A 15779-nucleotide genomic window follows, 5' to 3' on the forward strand; every position below is an offset into this window, starting at 1 on the left:
AGTTCGTTACTGTGATCAGTTTCAAATGCTGTTCTCTCACTTCTTCTCTCTCACTCTCTCATCACTCTCTTACTCCAGCTCTCCTCCCTGCCTCTCCACAAAAGGAGCCATATTGCTTCCCGTTATATCAAGGGGGGATCTACTCACGGAGGGAACAGTGAGCCAGGTGTTCCGCCCAGCAATCCCCCTGGTCCCTTACCACACCGCCCAGAACATATACATTCAGTTATTTATGTGTGTGTGTGAGGAGAGAGAGTTGTGTGTGTCTGTCAGAAGCAATGATTCGAATTTGGAGTGGTGGGGGAAATGCTCTGACAAGCAATACAAATCTAGAAATATATGAATTCAATTTGTTTGGCGTTTCCCTTTGTGGGCTACATTAAAACAAAAAAATACACAGTAGTAGTAGAATACAGTGGGACTTCCACATTGGCCTTTTCAACCGCTTGGTGCTTTTGCATGAAGTCCAGAGCTGGAAATTACAAGGTGACTTCCATGTCTCCTCTCAGATGACAAAGGTAGCTGAGCATGTTATTACTCGGAAACAGAAGTTATGAATTTGTGAGAAGGACGGGACAAGGTGGAGGGCAGATGTCAGCGAGCCTGGAAATAACAATCCATCAGTGGCCTCCGCAGAGTCCTGACAGTCCTGACCCACTGAACTAAATAAGTACATTTAATCACTGATGGTCAGTTTATCCTCCGATTGCAAGGAATGTAGAAAAGCCTTCTGTCAGACGCGAGGCAGGTGCCACCTGAACCGTGGCCCTCAGAGCAATAACAACATCATGCTCTTTGGTGAGGAAAAAACGAACTAACTAACAGCTACAATGCTTCGTCAGGCTGTCTCATCAGCGCGCAACAAAATGATTGATTATGAGCCTCGACTGAATGGCAGACCTTAATTTAGCTCCCGATAGGGTCTGCAGGTTGGTTCATTCGGCAGAAGATAGCTAGAGCTCTGGCGCCAGGGTCCTTCAATTTTGGGACCAGTTGGGAAAGGTTGCATGGGAGACCTCTGCATTGGGAAAGGAGGCGAGCTTGGGATGGGTCATTGGTTAAATCCATATCTACAGAGCGCTACCTCTACATGTTCATTTAAAGTGGGACAGGTTCGGATTGATTTATTTTCAACCGGGACGTTGAGAACAAAAATAAAAAGCAACAATAATAATAATAATACAGCACTATGACCACAATCCACAAGCAAGGAAGGCATGGAACTGACAGGTGAAGAAAGCCCTGTGAGCAACTGTATATGTTTGTTACTCCATGAATACATACTGTCAGGGGCAGAATGAGGGGCACGTTTCCATGAGTGGCAGCAGAACGCTGTATAAGGCATTATTGATCCCACAGAGGAGGGTATCAGCGTGGCATCTGCAGCCGAGAGCAGGGATGGAAGGCCACTGTCCCAGCACTGTCCTCTTTGGAGGTGCCACCTTGTTATACTAACAGGATGCCCAATCCGGGAGTGAGAGGAGCAACGCTGCAGAGGGAACCAAAATAGGAGGCATTGTCAAATCCGAGAGGCCATCAATAACAGCGGAGGAAAACAACAAACACACTGATCCCGGCACTTTATCTTGGAGCGCTAATGGTGAAGTAATGTGTCTGCTCAGCACTTTGGTATTGACGTCTCACTTTGCCACTGTCGGCAACTGGCAGCCATGACTGAGAGCTCTTGAACTTGTTTATTCACACTTGTTTAATCCTGTTTTCACACTCCGCTTCTCAGCCTTTGGGGCAAAGAAGATGGATGAGGGGAGCTGGGGCTGTCAGGGGGTCGGGGTCACAGTGTCGCTGGATCTCATTAACTGCACCGCTCTCAACAGTGGGCACACAGGAGGTCACCCCAGCCGAAGACTAGGGGACACATCCCACAGAAAGAACTAGGAGACGGGAGGTGGGGTAGGGGGTGGCAGTCGTAAATAAAACCCTCTAATAGACAATACTGAATCCTCAAGATCTGCATCTACATGTTTTTGCACTCTGTGTTTGCAGGAGCCATTGTATACTGATCAGTAGAATTATTCACCAGGCACACAAAAAGGGAGCGAAAAGAGACAGGGATATTGCTGAACAGATATTTCACTATAGGTCTGACATAAACTACATTTGAAATTTACAATTTGGGAGAAATATTTGAAAGTCAGGACTTCACAATCTTGACAATTTTATTTCTAAAATGATTAACTAAATAAGCTGTACATTTAGATACTGCATTAAATTTTTCCTCAGATGCAACACATTTACAACACTGTAAACTAGTAACTATCATTGAATGTAAAGGAAAGAAAGAAATGACCATACAAAACACATGCTTATATAAATACTTCATTGTATGCATGCATGAGATTTCTAAATGCCACTGTGAGAGATCCTGTGCTTTCTTATGACAGCAACTAGAGCTTGCATTTTCAATAGTTCACACATAATAATCAATTACTACAACTGTTCAGGAAACTAATGAATTAAAGACACTTATTCATGCCAAGGCCTAAAATACGGAAAGGTCAAAGAGACCAGAGTTTCTGAATCTGTTTTCTCTGGAATACTTTAAAAAAGAAACTGAATTAATTGAAATGCACTACTAAAAGTGAGTACCAGCATAAATATCAGCAAATCTAATGCATTTATGCAGAATTTTATGAGACTACAGAATGTGTTGCTATTTGAAGTTGACTGCAAAAAAATATACTAGTCAATATGAAATATAAAATATAGTCAAATGGTAATAAGCACAAATATGTTCTACTTTCATATCTATGGAGGGAAAAAAATAGGGTAAATGTTTTACTAATGCATTTCTGCTGCAATAAAAGAGACATAAGTAATATAAAACTTATATTCATGCAAGCTTTGCCGAATGTCTGTTTATACACACATATATATTCATATATATATGTGTGTGTGTGTGTATATATATATCAATCTATATACAGTGAGGGAAAAAGTATTTGATCCCCTGCTGATTTTGTACATTTGCCCACTGACAAAGAAATGATCAGTCTATAATTTTAATGGTAGGTGTATTTTAACAGCGAGGGACAGAATAACAACAAAAAAATCCAGAAAAACGCATTTCAAAAAAGTTATAAATTGATTTGCATGTCTATACACAGACATGCAAAAGAACAAAATATTATGTGAATTGTGAAATATGTGTAGAATACAAACTAAATGAAAGCTATAACCCAGGAGACCAGCGACTGCACAAGTGCGGCCACAAGTGTGTCCACTGGGAACTACATGGGCAACGATTTTACAGCAAGGCAGCTGAGCACAGGCAAATTATCAATACTCAGAGATGGCTAAAGTGGTCCCGAAACCACGGGAACAAAGGAAACCTTATGTGGAGATCCACTGCCCTGTCGGCTCACAATGGTAAATTGAGATTGTGGCATCAGCCTGGAGAATATATTTGTCCAAAGGAGATTGCCTGGTGGTTCAGTGGGGAAGGGCAGTGTGGCTGTGTGGGTGTGTATCTAATGGTTTGGACTCCAAGTACATATGGTTATATTTTTGTACTGCAGTTTACTGCTAATTGTTTATATTGAGGGCTTGTATATTTGCCAACACAAATAACACACCATGTCACAAAGCTGAAACTGACAGAGGAAATGAGCATTTTACGATCTGTTCAGAGTCCCGACCCCAGTCTTACAGAACACCTCTGAAATTAATTTGAATGGCAAATCAAGAAGAGACCAAACCAGATTGTACTCTGCAGGAGGAATGGCACAGTTTTCATATGGCTGGCTTTCAAAAGGTAGCAGAAACAGTGTCCCTTCTAAAACTGCAGCCAAGACTAGGTATGCACCCCGTACAATACACTGTTACCAACCATATTTTGGTCTTCAATCTGTTCTCGCATACAAAACAATACAAAAATATGTGTTACTATTTGATATGGGGCAATACAAGTTTAGAAGACAAATTAATATTATTTTTGAACCTGGACTCTCTCCATCCTCACAAAGCACTAAAAAAAGTCCAATATGTTACCAGATTTAAATAATGCATTTCTATTTATTTCTATGAATGTCACAGGAAATGTGTATTAAGTGAATGGTTAAGATCTGATTTCACAACAAAGGCACAGTAGGAGAGAGGAAACATAACCCATCCAGCAATCATATCAAATATGTTCTGAATCTGAAACTGCATGTGGATGTACCATCTGAAAACCTGGACAGCATCAACCGGTTAAAGAAAGATGTTGTTAATGTATCTGGAATTCATGAAAGAATTTGACTCCATGGCAAGACGATAAAACAAAATAGCAGCTTCAGTGTGTCACAGCCTGTGAGACATGTATAATTTTTTAAGCATTAATCTGACTGTGGAATTAGATTTTTGCTGAACACAGATGCAAAGAAACAGCTATGTAAAATAAAGTCACAAATGTGATTGACCGCCAGCCAACTTTTGGGCGATAAGTTTCTATATGATAGGCTTTAAAGATATGGCATAATCTGCTAAGCGTACTGCTGGACATCGGGCTACGTGTTATTAGTTGAAGATAAGTGTTTTCTATTGAGTTAGGTGACTTGTACACAAGAAAGATATATTGCTGACATATTCAATCAGGGTTTTATCAGGAGACGTTCAGCGCTAGCATGAGACGCGCACCTCTGTTATCACATGATAACATTCCCACTAGTCCGCCAGCATTCCTGCACACACTGATGGGAGTTTAATCGGTTTTCCAAAGCAGAATGTCCTGGAACCTCCTCAAAGGTGCAGAAACCTGCCACTGTGTCTCGGTGACTACAACACCACAACAAAACAGTGTGTCTGAACACTTTGATGAAACATTCACGTTCTTTCTTCATATCTCTCTAATATTTCTTTCTACCATGTGTTTCTGGTTGGTGTTTAATTTTCTGTAGGACATGGCTTTTATGCATTAACTAACTGATTTCTTGCGGAAATACTAAACGTGTCTGTTCTTTGTATATATATAATTGCCTGCATATGCCAATAACACTGCTATAAACTCCAATTTGATGTTTCTGTTTGTTTTCACCGAACTACCACAAAAGAACAACAAGCATCCCCTAATCGCTGCATTTCAAAATTCTGCCAAGAGGAAAATATTTTGATTAAAAAATTCGGAGCAAATCTAAAATATCATTAAGTGCATTTGTGCAATGCAAATATTACTCCAATCTCAACCTCCGGTTAACGCCCTCGTTGTATTTCAGATGTGACTGATTTCCTTGCTTGTGTATTCCAAAGATCACGTTATAAACACACAAAACCAAACAAAAAAAGCAATGGAAGCTAATATAAGATTGGAAAACTTTGAAGTCTGGGTGAAACTTCCCTTGTAACTGACATGAATAACTAGACACCAAGGGGAAAAGGTTCGGTTCACACATGAATAGTTTTGAAACATGTTTTCCTCTTACTGTTTCACTGTAAACCCATCCATGATTTTTCTCATCCCTTTTCTTTTCCCTCCAATGCCCACTTTGAGGAAATCCTATCCCTTCTGACTCTTTGTGTGTCAGAGTGATGGCCTCGTATGATACTGTGCGTTGGATATGCAATGTAAACTGCGTTCAGATAAGCGTGTGCTCCTCACTGGAGGATTGTGACAGTTCATCGCTGCAAAGCCGTGCCCTCTGGGATGGTTCAGCGCTGTGTCACGCTGCCTTTGATCTCAGTTTCTCGGAGAAGGCCTGCCACAGTTTTTAGCTCTTCTGAAATGTGCGTTCATGCTGCTGAGCTACAAGTGTAAAAAGATCCATTTATTTCCCCCTCTATTGTAGGGAGGGAGAGCCATTGAGAAAAACCACAGCTTGACTTTCTTAAAACTGTCAAGGTCCATTTCTTGAATAGGCTCTCCTCCTATCACAAGACCACACTATACACACTGCTGCAAGAAAACAGTGCCAGAAACAGCAAAACCAATCTATTATTCTGATACGTATTTCATATAAATGACTGACGTGTTTGAGAGCCAAAATGATACTAACCATTTTAAGATTTGAGTCCTACTTTATTACCATGTATTAACAATTACCATGATTAACAAGTACCATGTATCGGAAAATCTCCTTAAATGTCTATACATTTGCATTTTAAGGTTTACAGAAGACCCAGTTCAATACATATGAGTTCCCTTAATAATCCCATGCTGTCTGTTTCTTTAATAGCTTTAACTATAATTATCTTACAAAACATTATCTTAATTTGCAAACAAGTTTAACAACACACTATATTTGTGTAATATGTTTAATGAAAAAAAAAGAAAAATAACATTCCTTTTGATACAGCAGAATATTATACGTTTTCCCCCCAAAACACCTAAAACATCCCCCAACAACTCAATGAAATAGTGCATTCATAATAACCACAATAACTCCATATAAAATATAATTTAAATAAGGATATACTGATGTTTTTATGTTTTAATATAAATATATTACTTTAACACATTTACTTTTAGCATTTTTTATATTCATTTGAATGATATTCATGTTTTTGAATGAACATAAAGTAAACAGAAGTGTTTTATTCTATTATTATTATTATTATTATTATTATTATTATTATTATTATTATTATTTGGAGAGCGAAATAAAGCCAACCACTCCAGCAATCTGTCACCTATAAATAATGCAAGACCTCTCTATTTTTTTTTCTTACTTATTTTCCGGATGACTCTAGCCCAGCTAGGAGTCCAGAGACAAGTAGGTCTAAACCGCCCTGCAGACACAGAATTCAATCTGTTTCAAAGCTGCAATTCAATTATCCAAAGGATTCTGCTCACTCATTTGTGCAAGAGGCCAAGAGTCTGTTTGGGGGGTGGGGTGGGGGGTTTGAAAAAAAAAAATAGTAAACACAAGCTCCACTAGAGAGCCCTGTTATGATATTCAGGTTTTTCTCATTGCGATATTTAAGACTAGCTCTTCATTTCTTGAAATTAAATGCCAACTGCACTGCACATTAGAAGTTTATAAAGTGGAAAAAGAACCTGAGAGGCTGATTTGTTTCTTGCTCTCTTTCTCTCTCTCTCTCTCTCTCTCTCTCTCTCTCTCTCTCTCTCTCTCTCTCCATGACATTTGACCCCTGAACCATAACCTCCTAGGCACTAAAGCATTCAACACCTCATTTAATCTCCCTCTACTGCACGGGCATCCAGCAGCGAGGAAAAGGGGCAAAAAAAAAAGGGAAAGAATAATCTGGAGACTTCATCAATTTTTCATGAATTTTCATTTAGGCCTGAAACCCCTCTTACTCTGATCGATAGATCAAGCTGCTGTCACATATTTAACACCTGGGGGCTGCAGCTGGACCTCAAGGGACAGCTACAGACTTAGACAAGATCAGAGGCAGGACGGGCGATGCTTGGACCCCCCCCCTCACTCCCCTGTGTTTCTTTTAAGCAGCGCCCAGCTCTCAGACCCAAAACTCTCACCTCATTGCACACACTCAGATACTCCCCCTGGAAAGTTTTTCTTTTTGTTGTCTTTTTTGGTTTTGGAAGATCTTTTTTTTTTTTTTTAATGTATTTTTTGTATTATTTTCCTAAAGGAGAGATGTTCTATTTTCATACCAATTCAAAAAAAGCAGTATATATTGATTATACACTTCATAAAAGGAGCTTACTTAAGCAACATGAAGGATCTATTCCCATGTGCACCCGATGGAATACTTTTAAATATATAATGATGAATATCTCCTGATAAACCCTATTGCCCTATAGATAGATACATCTCACACATACATTTTGTGAAGTATACAAAATACATTTAAAACAATGTTTGAAATGCTTAATGAGAAAATGTGATATACACACTGACAAATGTTCCAGTATCTGATACTTTAGTATGAGTCACTTTTTTCAATAAATAGGCCTGTAAAGTTTTTATCCATCTATTTATTTATTTTGGGGGTTTTATATAATTAGTTTAGAAATGTCTTAGCTCCATTGTAAAAGACAATTACAGTTTACTTACTCAAGAAATAAACTCAGGTTTGTGTGATCAATTAGGAAACCTACAGGAAACAGAATGTCCACTCTGTCTTTCTAATGAAAATAAAACAAGCACCACCAAAACCTCTAGTAATAAATGCCTATTGTTTTTAAGTCTAATAATAATAATAAAACAGTTTTTTTTAGTTTTTTTTTCTACAAAACACATATTTCTCAAGGGCAAAATAGCAGGTCCCCTAAGTAAAGTAAGGATTATTGGAACATAATACTGTGAATATTCGCCATACTTTTAAAACAATAATCACCAAAGGTGACAATTTGACAAGTATTAAAATTATGCTCAAGTGCCCCATTTGAAGCATTCTGACAAATCTATTAAGATTTAAGATACAAAATACAATGATATACATATGCATATTTAAAGTTGTATATCGAAATGCTTTATTTTGTGTACATTTAAAACTTAGGTTCATTTTAAGTCCACATTTCTTGGTTGCATGTGAGATTATATATATATAACCTTCTGTTGACAGGAAATCTACCCATTTGCCTGAAGAGAAAAGTATTTGAGCTATGGCCTTGAAACCTTGGCACAAATAATACAAAGCATGAAAAGATGTATGCTTGGAATAACAAGAAGAGATGGAAGAAGACATGAATGGATCCAAGAACACACACAGAAATTGACATAACTGAAAGAGTGAAAATGTTCAAATGGGCTGGATTCACTGCAAGAACAGATCAAAGATGGACAAAGGAAGCTATAAAATGGAACCCAAGAGATTTAAAAACATTACGAAATAAATATACAATTTAAGACTAACACAGAACTTATTATTACAGAAGTATAATGAAAGAACCCACTAGTACTAAGATATGAAGCAAACTAATTGCTTATTTCATTAAACAATAGACCCTTTTAACAGACATTTCATAACTTAAATTCCTCCAGAGCCGGGCTCATTAATTAAAATAGTTAATACAACTGCGAGATGAGAATATGGTTAAGGCACACGTCTGGAAATAAACTGGTCTGGGGAGGTTTGTCCATAGACTCCGTATGATCCTTCATGTTCTGCAAGAGAAAGTGTTGACTGTATCGTCACACTTGTACAACTGACCTATGTCCAGTCATGGCTTGTGAACACAAGAGCAGACCCGGTTTTGTTTTCAATGGCTAAAAACTCAATCAACTCCACTTCAAAGAGAAGAAAACAGTAGAATAATCTGAAGTTAGGTGCACACAATTGCAAAAAAAAAAACCTGGCTATGCTCTGTGCTCTCGGATTTCACGTCTAGGATTGCGCCTGCTGTCCCTTCTCTATGGCACCTAACTTTTATTATTTCTGCAATTTTCTGTTATCTAACCTCAGCTCATGCATGACCCACCACCAGCTGCGCCTGTAAAAAAAACAACTAGCTGCCAAAGTCCAGCTTTACTGGAGCCATCTAAGCGCAAAGGAGAAGCAATCACAATGCCAGGTTTGTTGCTGAAGCATTTCTCTAAAGGTCAGTTCTTGGAAAGCCATTGTGAAAAGTAAGGCCATGAAAAATAAGCAGCGCTCTTTAAAACAAACCAACAATACTACTACACATTTAGCGCTGTGTTGGGCATGGTACACTGGTATTATAATGGTGCACTGCCATCACATACTGCCGCAAGATGACTTGCAAAGCCTACTCAATGTCAAGCTAACTGCTAACTGCTAACTGCTAAACACACTGCAATGCAGTAAATGTGTAGTTTGTCCACCATTTCCATAAGATTCAGTCTTCTAAGCTTCAAAGAATCTGACAACTTACAAATGTTAAAGCATCTGTCTTTGTCAGGTGTCAAAATCACTGAAACGTATCTCAGTTTCTATCTGTTTTTTAAAAGAACAATTGGTCACACTTTAAAATAAGGTGGTGCGATTCCTCATGAATTAATATATGAATACCACAGGATTAACACATGAATATGTGAGTTCTGAGTTCTAATGTTAATCACTTGTATAACAGGGTTAGGGTCAGGTTTAGGGTTCATGTGCTCAACATCAGAACTCAGATGATGTTCATGCAGTATTGATGAGGAATCACACCACTTTATTTTAAAGTGACAGCGAAGAATTGGAATTAATCAAGAGGAGCACAGTGCAGGTTCGAAGTGAGAGAGGTACTCACAGGCCACCTCCAGGGACGCGTTGTGGCTGACGGCCTCCCCAAGGTAGTTGCGGGCGACGCACACGTAGCTGCCCTCATCTGGCTTGCTGCGGCGGCCGTGCACGATGCGCAGGAAGAAGAGCGAGCCGCTGGGCAGCAGCATGCGGTGAGAGCGTGGGTCATCCTTGTCCGTCTCCACCCGTTCCCCGTCCTTGTACCACTCCACCGTGGGGCTGGGCCGGCCCTCCGCCTTGCAGTTGAGGGTGGCCGGCTCCCCCTTGGACACGATCAGGTCAGACGGGTGCTCCACGATCCGGGGCGGGGAGTCCTCCTGGCGAAGACGGGATCCTGGGACACAAGGCAGAGGAGAGAGGAACAACTGTTAATAATCTTTGATTTAGCTACAGTGAGGGAAAAAAGTATTTGATCCCCTGCTGATTTTGTACGTTTGCCCACTGACAAAGAAATTATCAGTCTATAATTTTAATGGTGGGTGTATTTTAACAGTGAGAGACAGAATAACAACAAAAAAATCCAGAAAAATGCATTTCAAAAAAGTTATAAATTGATTTGCATGTTAATGAGGGAAATAAGTATTTGATCCCCTATCAATCAGCAAGATTTCTGGCTCCCAGGTGTCTTTTATACAGGTAACAAGCTGAGATTAGGAGCACTCTCTTAAAGGGAGTGCTCCTAATCTCAGTTTGTTACCTGTATGAAAGACACCTTTCCACAGAAGCAATCAATCAATCAGATTCCAAACTCTCCACCATGGCCAAGAGCAAAGAGCTGTCCAAGGATGTCAGGGACAAGATTGTAGACCTACACAAGGCTGGAATGGGCTACAAGACCATCGCCAAGCAGCTTGGTGAGAAGGTGACAACAGTTGGTGCGATTATTCGCAAATGGAAGAAACACAAAATAACTGTCAGTCTCCCTCGGTCTGGGGCTCCATGCAAGATCTCACCTCGTGGAGTTTCAATGATCATGAGAACGGTGAGGAATCATCCCAGAACTACACGGGAGGATCTTGTTAATGATCTCAAGGCAACTGGGACCATAGTCACCAAGAAAACAATTGGTAACACACTACGCTGTGAAGGACTGAAATCCTGCAGCGCCCGCAAGGTCCCCCTGCTCAAGAAAGCACATGTACAGGCCAGTCTGAAGTTTGCCAACATCTGAATGATTCAGAGGAGAACTGGGTGAAAGTGTTGTGGTCAGATGAGACCAAAATCGAGCTCTTTGGCATCAACTCAACAAAATAAGCAGGGGATCAAATACTTTTTTCCCTCACTGTATATACATAAAAGGTGTTGAAAATATAATCCAAACCCATTTACAAGCTTGTGTCAAATGAGAGTCAACCGTATCTGGTCAGCTGACTAACACAGAGAGTTGTTTTTTCTTTTTTCCAATATCCCATTTGAATAAGAGTAGCTCTCCATAGACGAACCAATTATGTAGCTCTAAACAAGCCATGCAATTTCCTAAACAGTTCCCCTGGACTTACGGTATTACTGGAAACTCATTACTGCAAACCGGAGCTATATTATCTCAGTTGTTCTGAAAACATAAGACCAGATGAAAATAACATTGCAAGTCTACTATTGTTTGTAACATAAGCCTCAACCATAAGCTTCATGTACTGAATACATTTGTACTACATTTAACATTCCAGAAAACAATTAAATAGCAAAAAAATGTAATAGAAAATGCTTGCCAAGATAATGCAAAGTCTGAATCTACATTTTCAAATATATTCTGTTGACTCAGTAATTAATCTGCTGAAATTACACTTTGCTATATTGAAAATCCAAAAGATTGCCTATGAATGGTGCTAAATGAGAGTTAATGGGAGGTCAAGGTTGAATGTTGCTGCATAAACTCTGCAGAATGCAAAATAGCAGAGGCATATGAGTTCTCTCTCTGAGTCCGGAGGATTGCTTGAGCAGAAAGTGGAAGAGACTGAAAAAAGGGGAAGGCAAGAGGAACCCATTGTAAGAGGAATTTTCAATCTGTACAAGTTTTCAATCCTGGACTTGGAGAGCATACAGGGAAAGATGGGCAATGCATGAGCCAGTACTGCAAGTGTTTGAACATTGCTGTGTCATCATCAGTGAAGTTATATTCAGTGCTGGGAGGTAAAAAGTCCTGGCATTGTAAGACAACTACATAATAAGTAACTGTAGTCTGTAACCATTACTCATGTTATTGTCAGCTGTAATTTGAATGCCGTTATAGTCAATAATTTAAATGACTTAAAATATAACATTTAATTTTCACTTAAAAGGAAAACTCAAAGAAGCTTTTTTTTTTTTTTTTACAGACTTTGCGACTATCGATCTCTGCATGTCTGCCAAATCACAGAATATCAAGCTATAGGGATACCCCTTATTGCTCAGGAAGGGGATGAAAAAATTACTAAAATCTCATACTTTTATGCTTAAAACTGTAATCTCTTTTAAGTCTGCTCTCAATAAACTGTGAAGACAATAGACTTGTGTTTATAGCACTTAGACAGATTTGTTTTGGGTGGAGGGCTATTCCCAACCCACACAGACAAAGTTGATAACTGATGCTCATATACTCTATTTCACAGAGTTTGTATGTGCAGAAGGCATCCTAAGGGTAAAACAAACAATTAGGAAGCAAAATGTGTTCCTATCCTAAAGGTAAATGTACTAGTTTTTATATAATAATAATTATTATTATAATAATGCATACATACATACACACACTATAGTATATAACGTTCATTACTATAGGGTCTCTGTACCGATTTTAATGCTTAACACAGAAATGTAAAGAAGTACAGCAGCTAATGTGCGGTCCATCTACAGTGTCTATTTATCATTTTTAAATATGAAGTAGAAGTTATTCAAAAACAATTCAAATTAACACTCAGGTTTTACTTCTGAAACTGAATTAAAAAAAAAAAAAAGTAATCCTTCCAAAAATTGTTGTATTTGCATTCTAATACAGTCAGATTGTTAAATCCAAACTATCCAGGAAACCGTGCACAAAAGCCTCTCAATTTCATGCTATTTATTTGGGGTGGGTGGGAGGGGGGTAAAGGAAAGGTGATTTTTTTTATAGCAGAACTCCTTGAAAACTGGTAGTTTGTAATTTGTTCCTCTTTTAGATTTAATCATCAACTCGATGGCAATTTTCTTATTTTTAATGTGCTCTCTGGTTGTTGAGTAAACTACATCATACGCTGGTTTAAAGAACGGCTATTTTGGAATATATTGTGACAGTCTGTAAAAAGCATTCTGTCTTCCAAGATGTTTCTCATCACATTGCCTAGTGGGCCACATCAAAGGCCGCAAAGCAAGCTGCCCATTAAAGTTAAAGTAAAATATTCTGCCACTATTAATTGTGATACAAATATTGATCAAAGGCTGATGGAGACCAGTATGTAAAGAAAGTGTTACACATGCACCTGTGACAGTGTGGTATTAGACTTCAAAGACATTTAGTGATTAGCATTTCTTCTATATCACAGAATTAGCTTTTTACATTGGAGATCCCTATAAATGATGTTAGTTTCAATGTTAAAAAAAATTATAACAAAACATATATATATATATATATATATATATATGTATATATATATTATATTCCAGTGCAGCAATAACAATACATAACAACATCCAACATTTTAAGATGCCAACATTAAATTACCTGTTTTAATCCATAATTCAATCTACCAACATCAGCAACAACCCCACCCAGCAAAAATTAGCTCTCTTTGACAAGCTTCTCTTAGTTCCCATTTCACAGCTAAAACCAAAGGCTGACGTTAAACAGAGTCACGCTTTTCCGACATCTGATTCTGTATCTATTAACATTCTTAATCACATTTTGTGTTAAAATGCTAATATCCTCGTTTTTAATAAAAGAGCTTCTTTTAACAGAGGGATGTGCCATCCCACAGATAGTCTAGGCATTATGCTAATGAGACCAATAAAACTCTTTAGTGTGTTTGTTGCCACATTTTCACACAGCCAATAAGAACCACAGGGCAGCCAGGAATTTACATCACTTAGGCCAAAGCAGGGGCTGCAAGAAAGAGCTCAAATCAGGGGTCTGACAGGATCACAGCAAGTCAGAAACAGGATTTGGGTGTATTATATGCTGGTCCCACAGCTATTAATGGTCCCAAAGTAATACAATAAAACACACAATAAATACATGTAAATAAATATACTAACAAAGATGAGACCACATATGAACGCAGATTATGTGAAATTATGTATTTTTCACTCCTATACTGATTGTCAGAGACAATGTTAACCCAGCTCGGCTGTTTGTCTAGAATCCTTATCTGATGTACGAAGGCTGAAGTTCAAACAGGGTCATTTTCATTACCAATATACCTTATCTTGACCCTCGTCGTACATAATGAGTGTCATTTTAAAGGGGCACCAAAGACAATCATGGGATGCCCTTAAGCTTATTCCTATGTACGTAGTACAGCAGTTATGATTATTTCTCATCGTGTGGTATAAAAAGTCTCTTTCATATTTTTTTTAAATAAAAATACAGAGGTTTTAGCAGGTTTATGGTTTCCACAGCTCGAGATTTGCATTTCTTAATCTGATAGAAAAGCACTGCACAAAATTATGTGTTAAAATGCATTAATATGCCATTTTAGTTTTTAATTTGTTACAATGCCAATTGTAATGAACCCTTAAGAACTGTCATTTTGTTTTTCTTGCTATATCTTCCTAGGGCTGGAATGGGCAGTTATTAAACAGCTTGACTTACAGCTACAGTATGTCTACCTGCCGGGATCTGAAATGTCCATCCACAAATTTTCACACTGCATTCTCCAAAAGGCAAAAGGCATAGTTCAGGGAGTGCAGATAGAGGAACAAAGTAGGGTAACTCTAACTGATAACTCTATTTTCATCCAACCCTGGCTGTGTTCAGCCCATTGTGTTGCATAGGCTCTGGATCTCCAATAATATAACCCTAATGGCTGTGGGTAACAAATTGCACTAAATGCACAGGTTTGTACTGCAAAGCCACTGATCAGTCCCCACTTCCCAGTTACTTGACTTTGATGAAACAGTTACTGTACTGTTGTTCGAATGCACACTTCATCATTATTTCATCTATTTTGCTTATGCTGAGAAATCTGCCATCTCATATTGCTTCCCAGCTGAATCACATTGAGCTGTGTAGACTGTGCTGGACGCTAATGTCCTTTGGACCACGGTAGTGCTGGTCCCATGAGGAACTCAAGGACACAGAGAAAACTGTCAGCATAAAACTTTCCAATTTCACAATGACTTAACTCAGTGGGACCATGGTGATCTCACAATGCCAAAGGACAAGGTGAGTCAAATATTCTCATTCACGTTTGCATTCTCATTGCCACTTATTTTAGATGTGGGTATTTCCTGATGATTCACAATGATTAGAGCTGTGTGCTGCTGTTCAGCATCCAGTGGTGGCTTAGAGTAGAAATAATCATGTTATAAATCTAATGTACTCTATAGATTGGACGCTGTACTGATCTCCCTCGCAAGTCAGGTCTCTGAGACACTTGTGACCTCAGTATGAGATGCTAAAAAGGGCTGGGAAGTAAGAAGGTCCATTAAGCTCCCTGAGACCATGCCACAGCAATATGGAAGTGAAAAGGCTGCTTTTGGCACCACAACACATTTCCAAGTGA

At 38.7% G+C, this 15779-nt stretch overlaps 1 protein-coding gene across 7 annotated transcripts in view; it reads right to left on the bottom strand.

Annotated features, from left to right (window-relative positions):
• robo2 (roundabout, axon guidance receptor, homolog 2 (Drosophila)) overlaps nt 1–15779 on the bottom strand; it is a 275708-nt gene that overhangs the window by 240712 nt on the left and 19217 nt on the right. For all 7 annotated transcript variants that reach the window (XM_066699955.1, XM_066699952.1, XM_066699954.1 and 4 more), the window contains exon 2: nt 10115–10441. In XM_066699955.1, the coding sequence (XP_066556052.1) occupies nt 10115–10441 (327 nt within the window). The remainder of the gene's footprint in view (nt 1–10114; nt 10442–15779) is intronic.

This window comes from Amia ocellicauda, chromosome 3, assembly GCF_036373705.1.
Source record: "Amia ocellicauda isolate fAmiCal2 chromosome 3, fAmiCal2.hap1, whole genome shotgun sequence".
Lineage (NCBI taxonomy): Eukaryota > Metazoa > Chordata > Actinopteri > Amiiformes > Amiidae > Amia > Amia ocellicauda.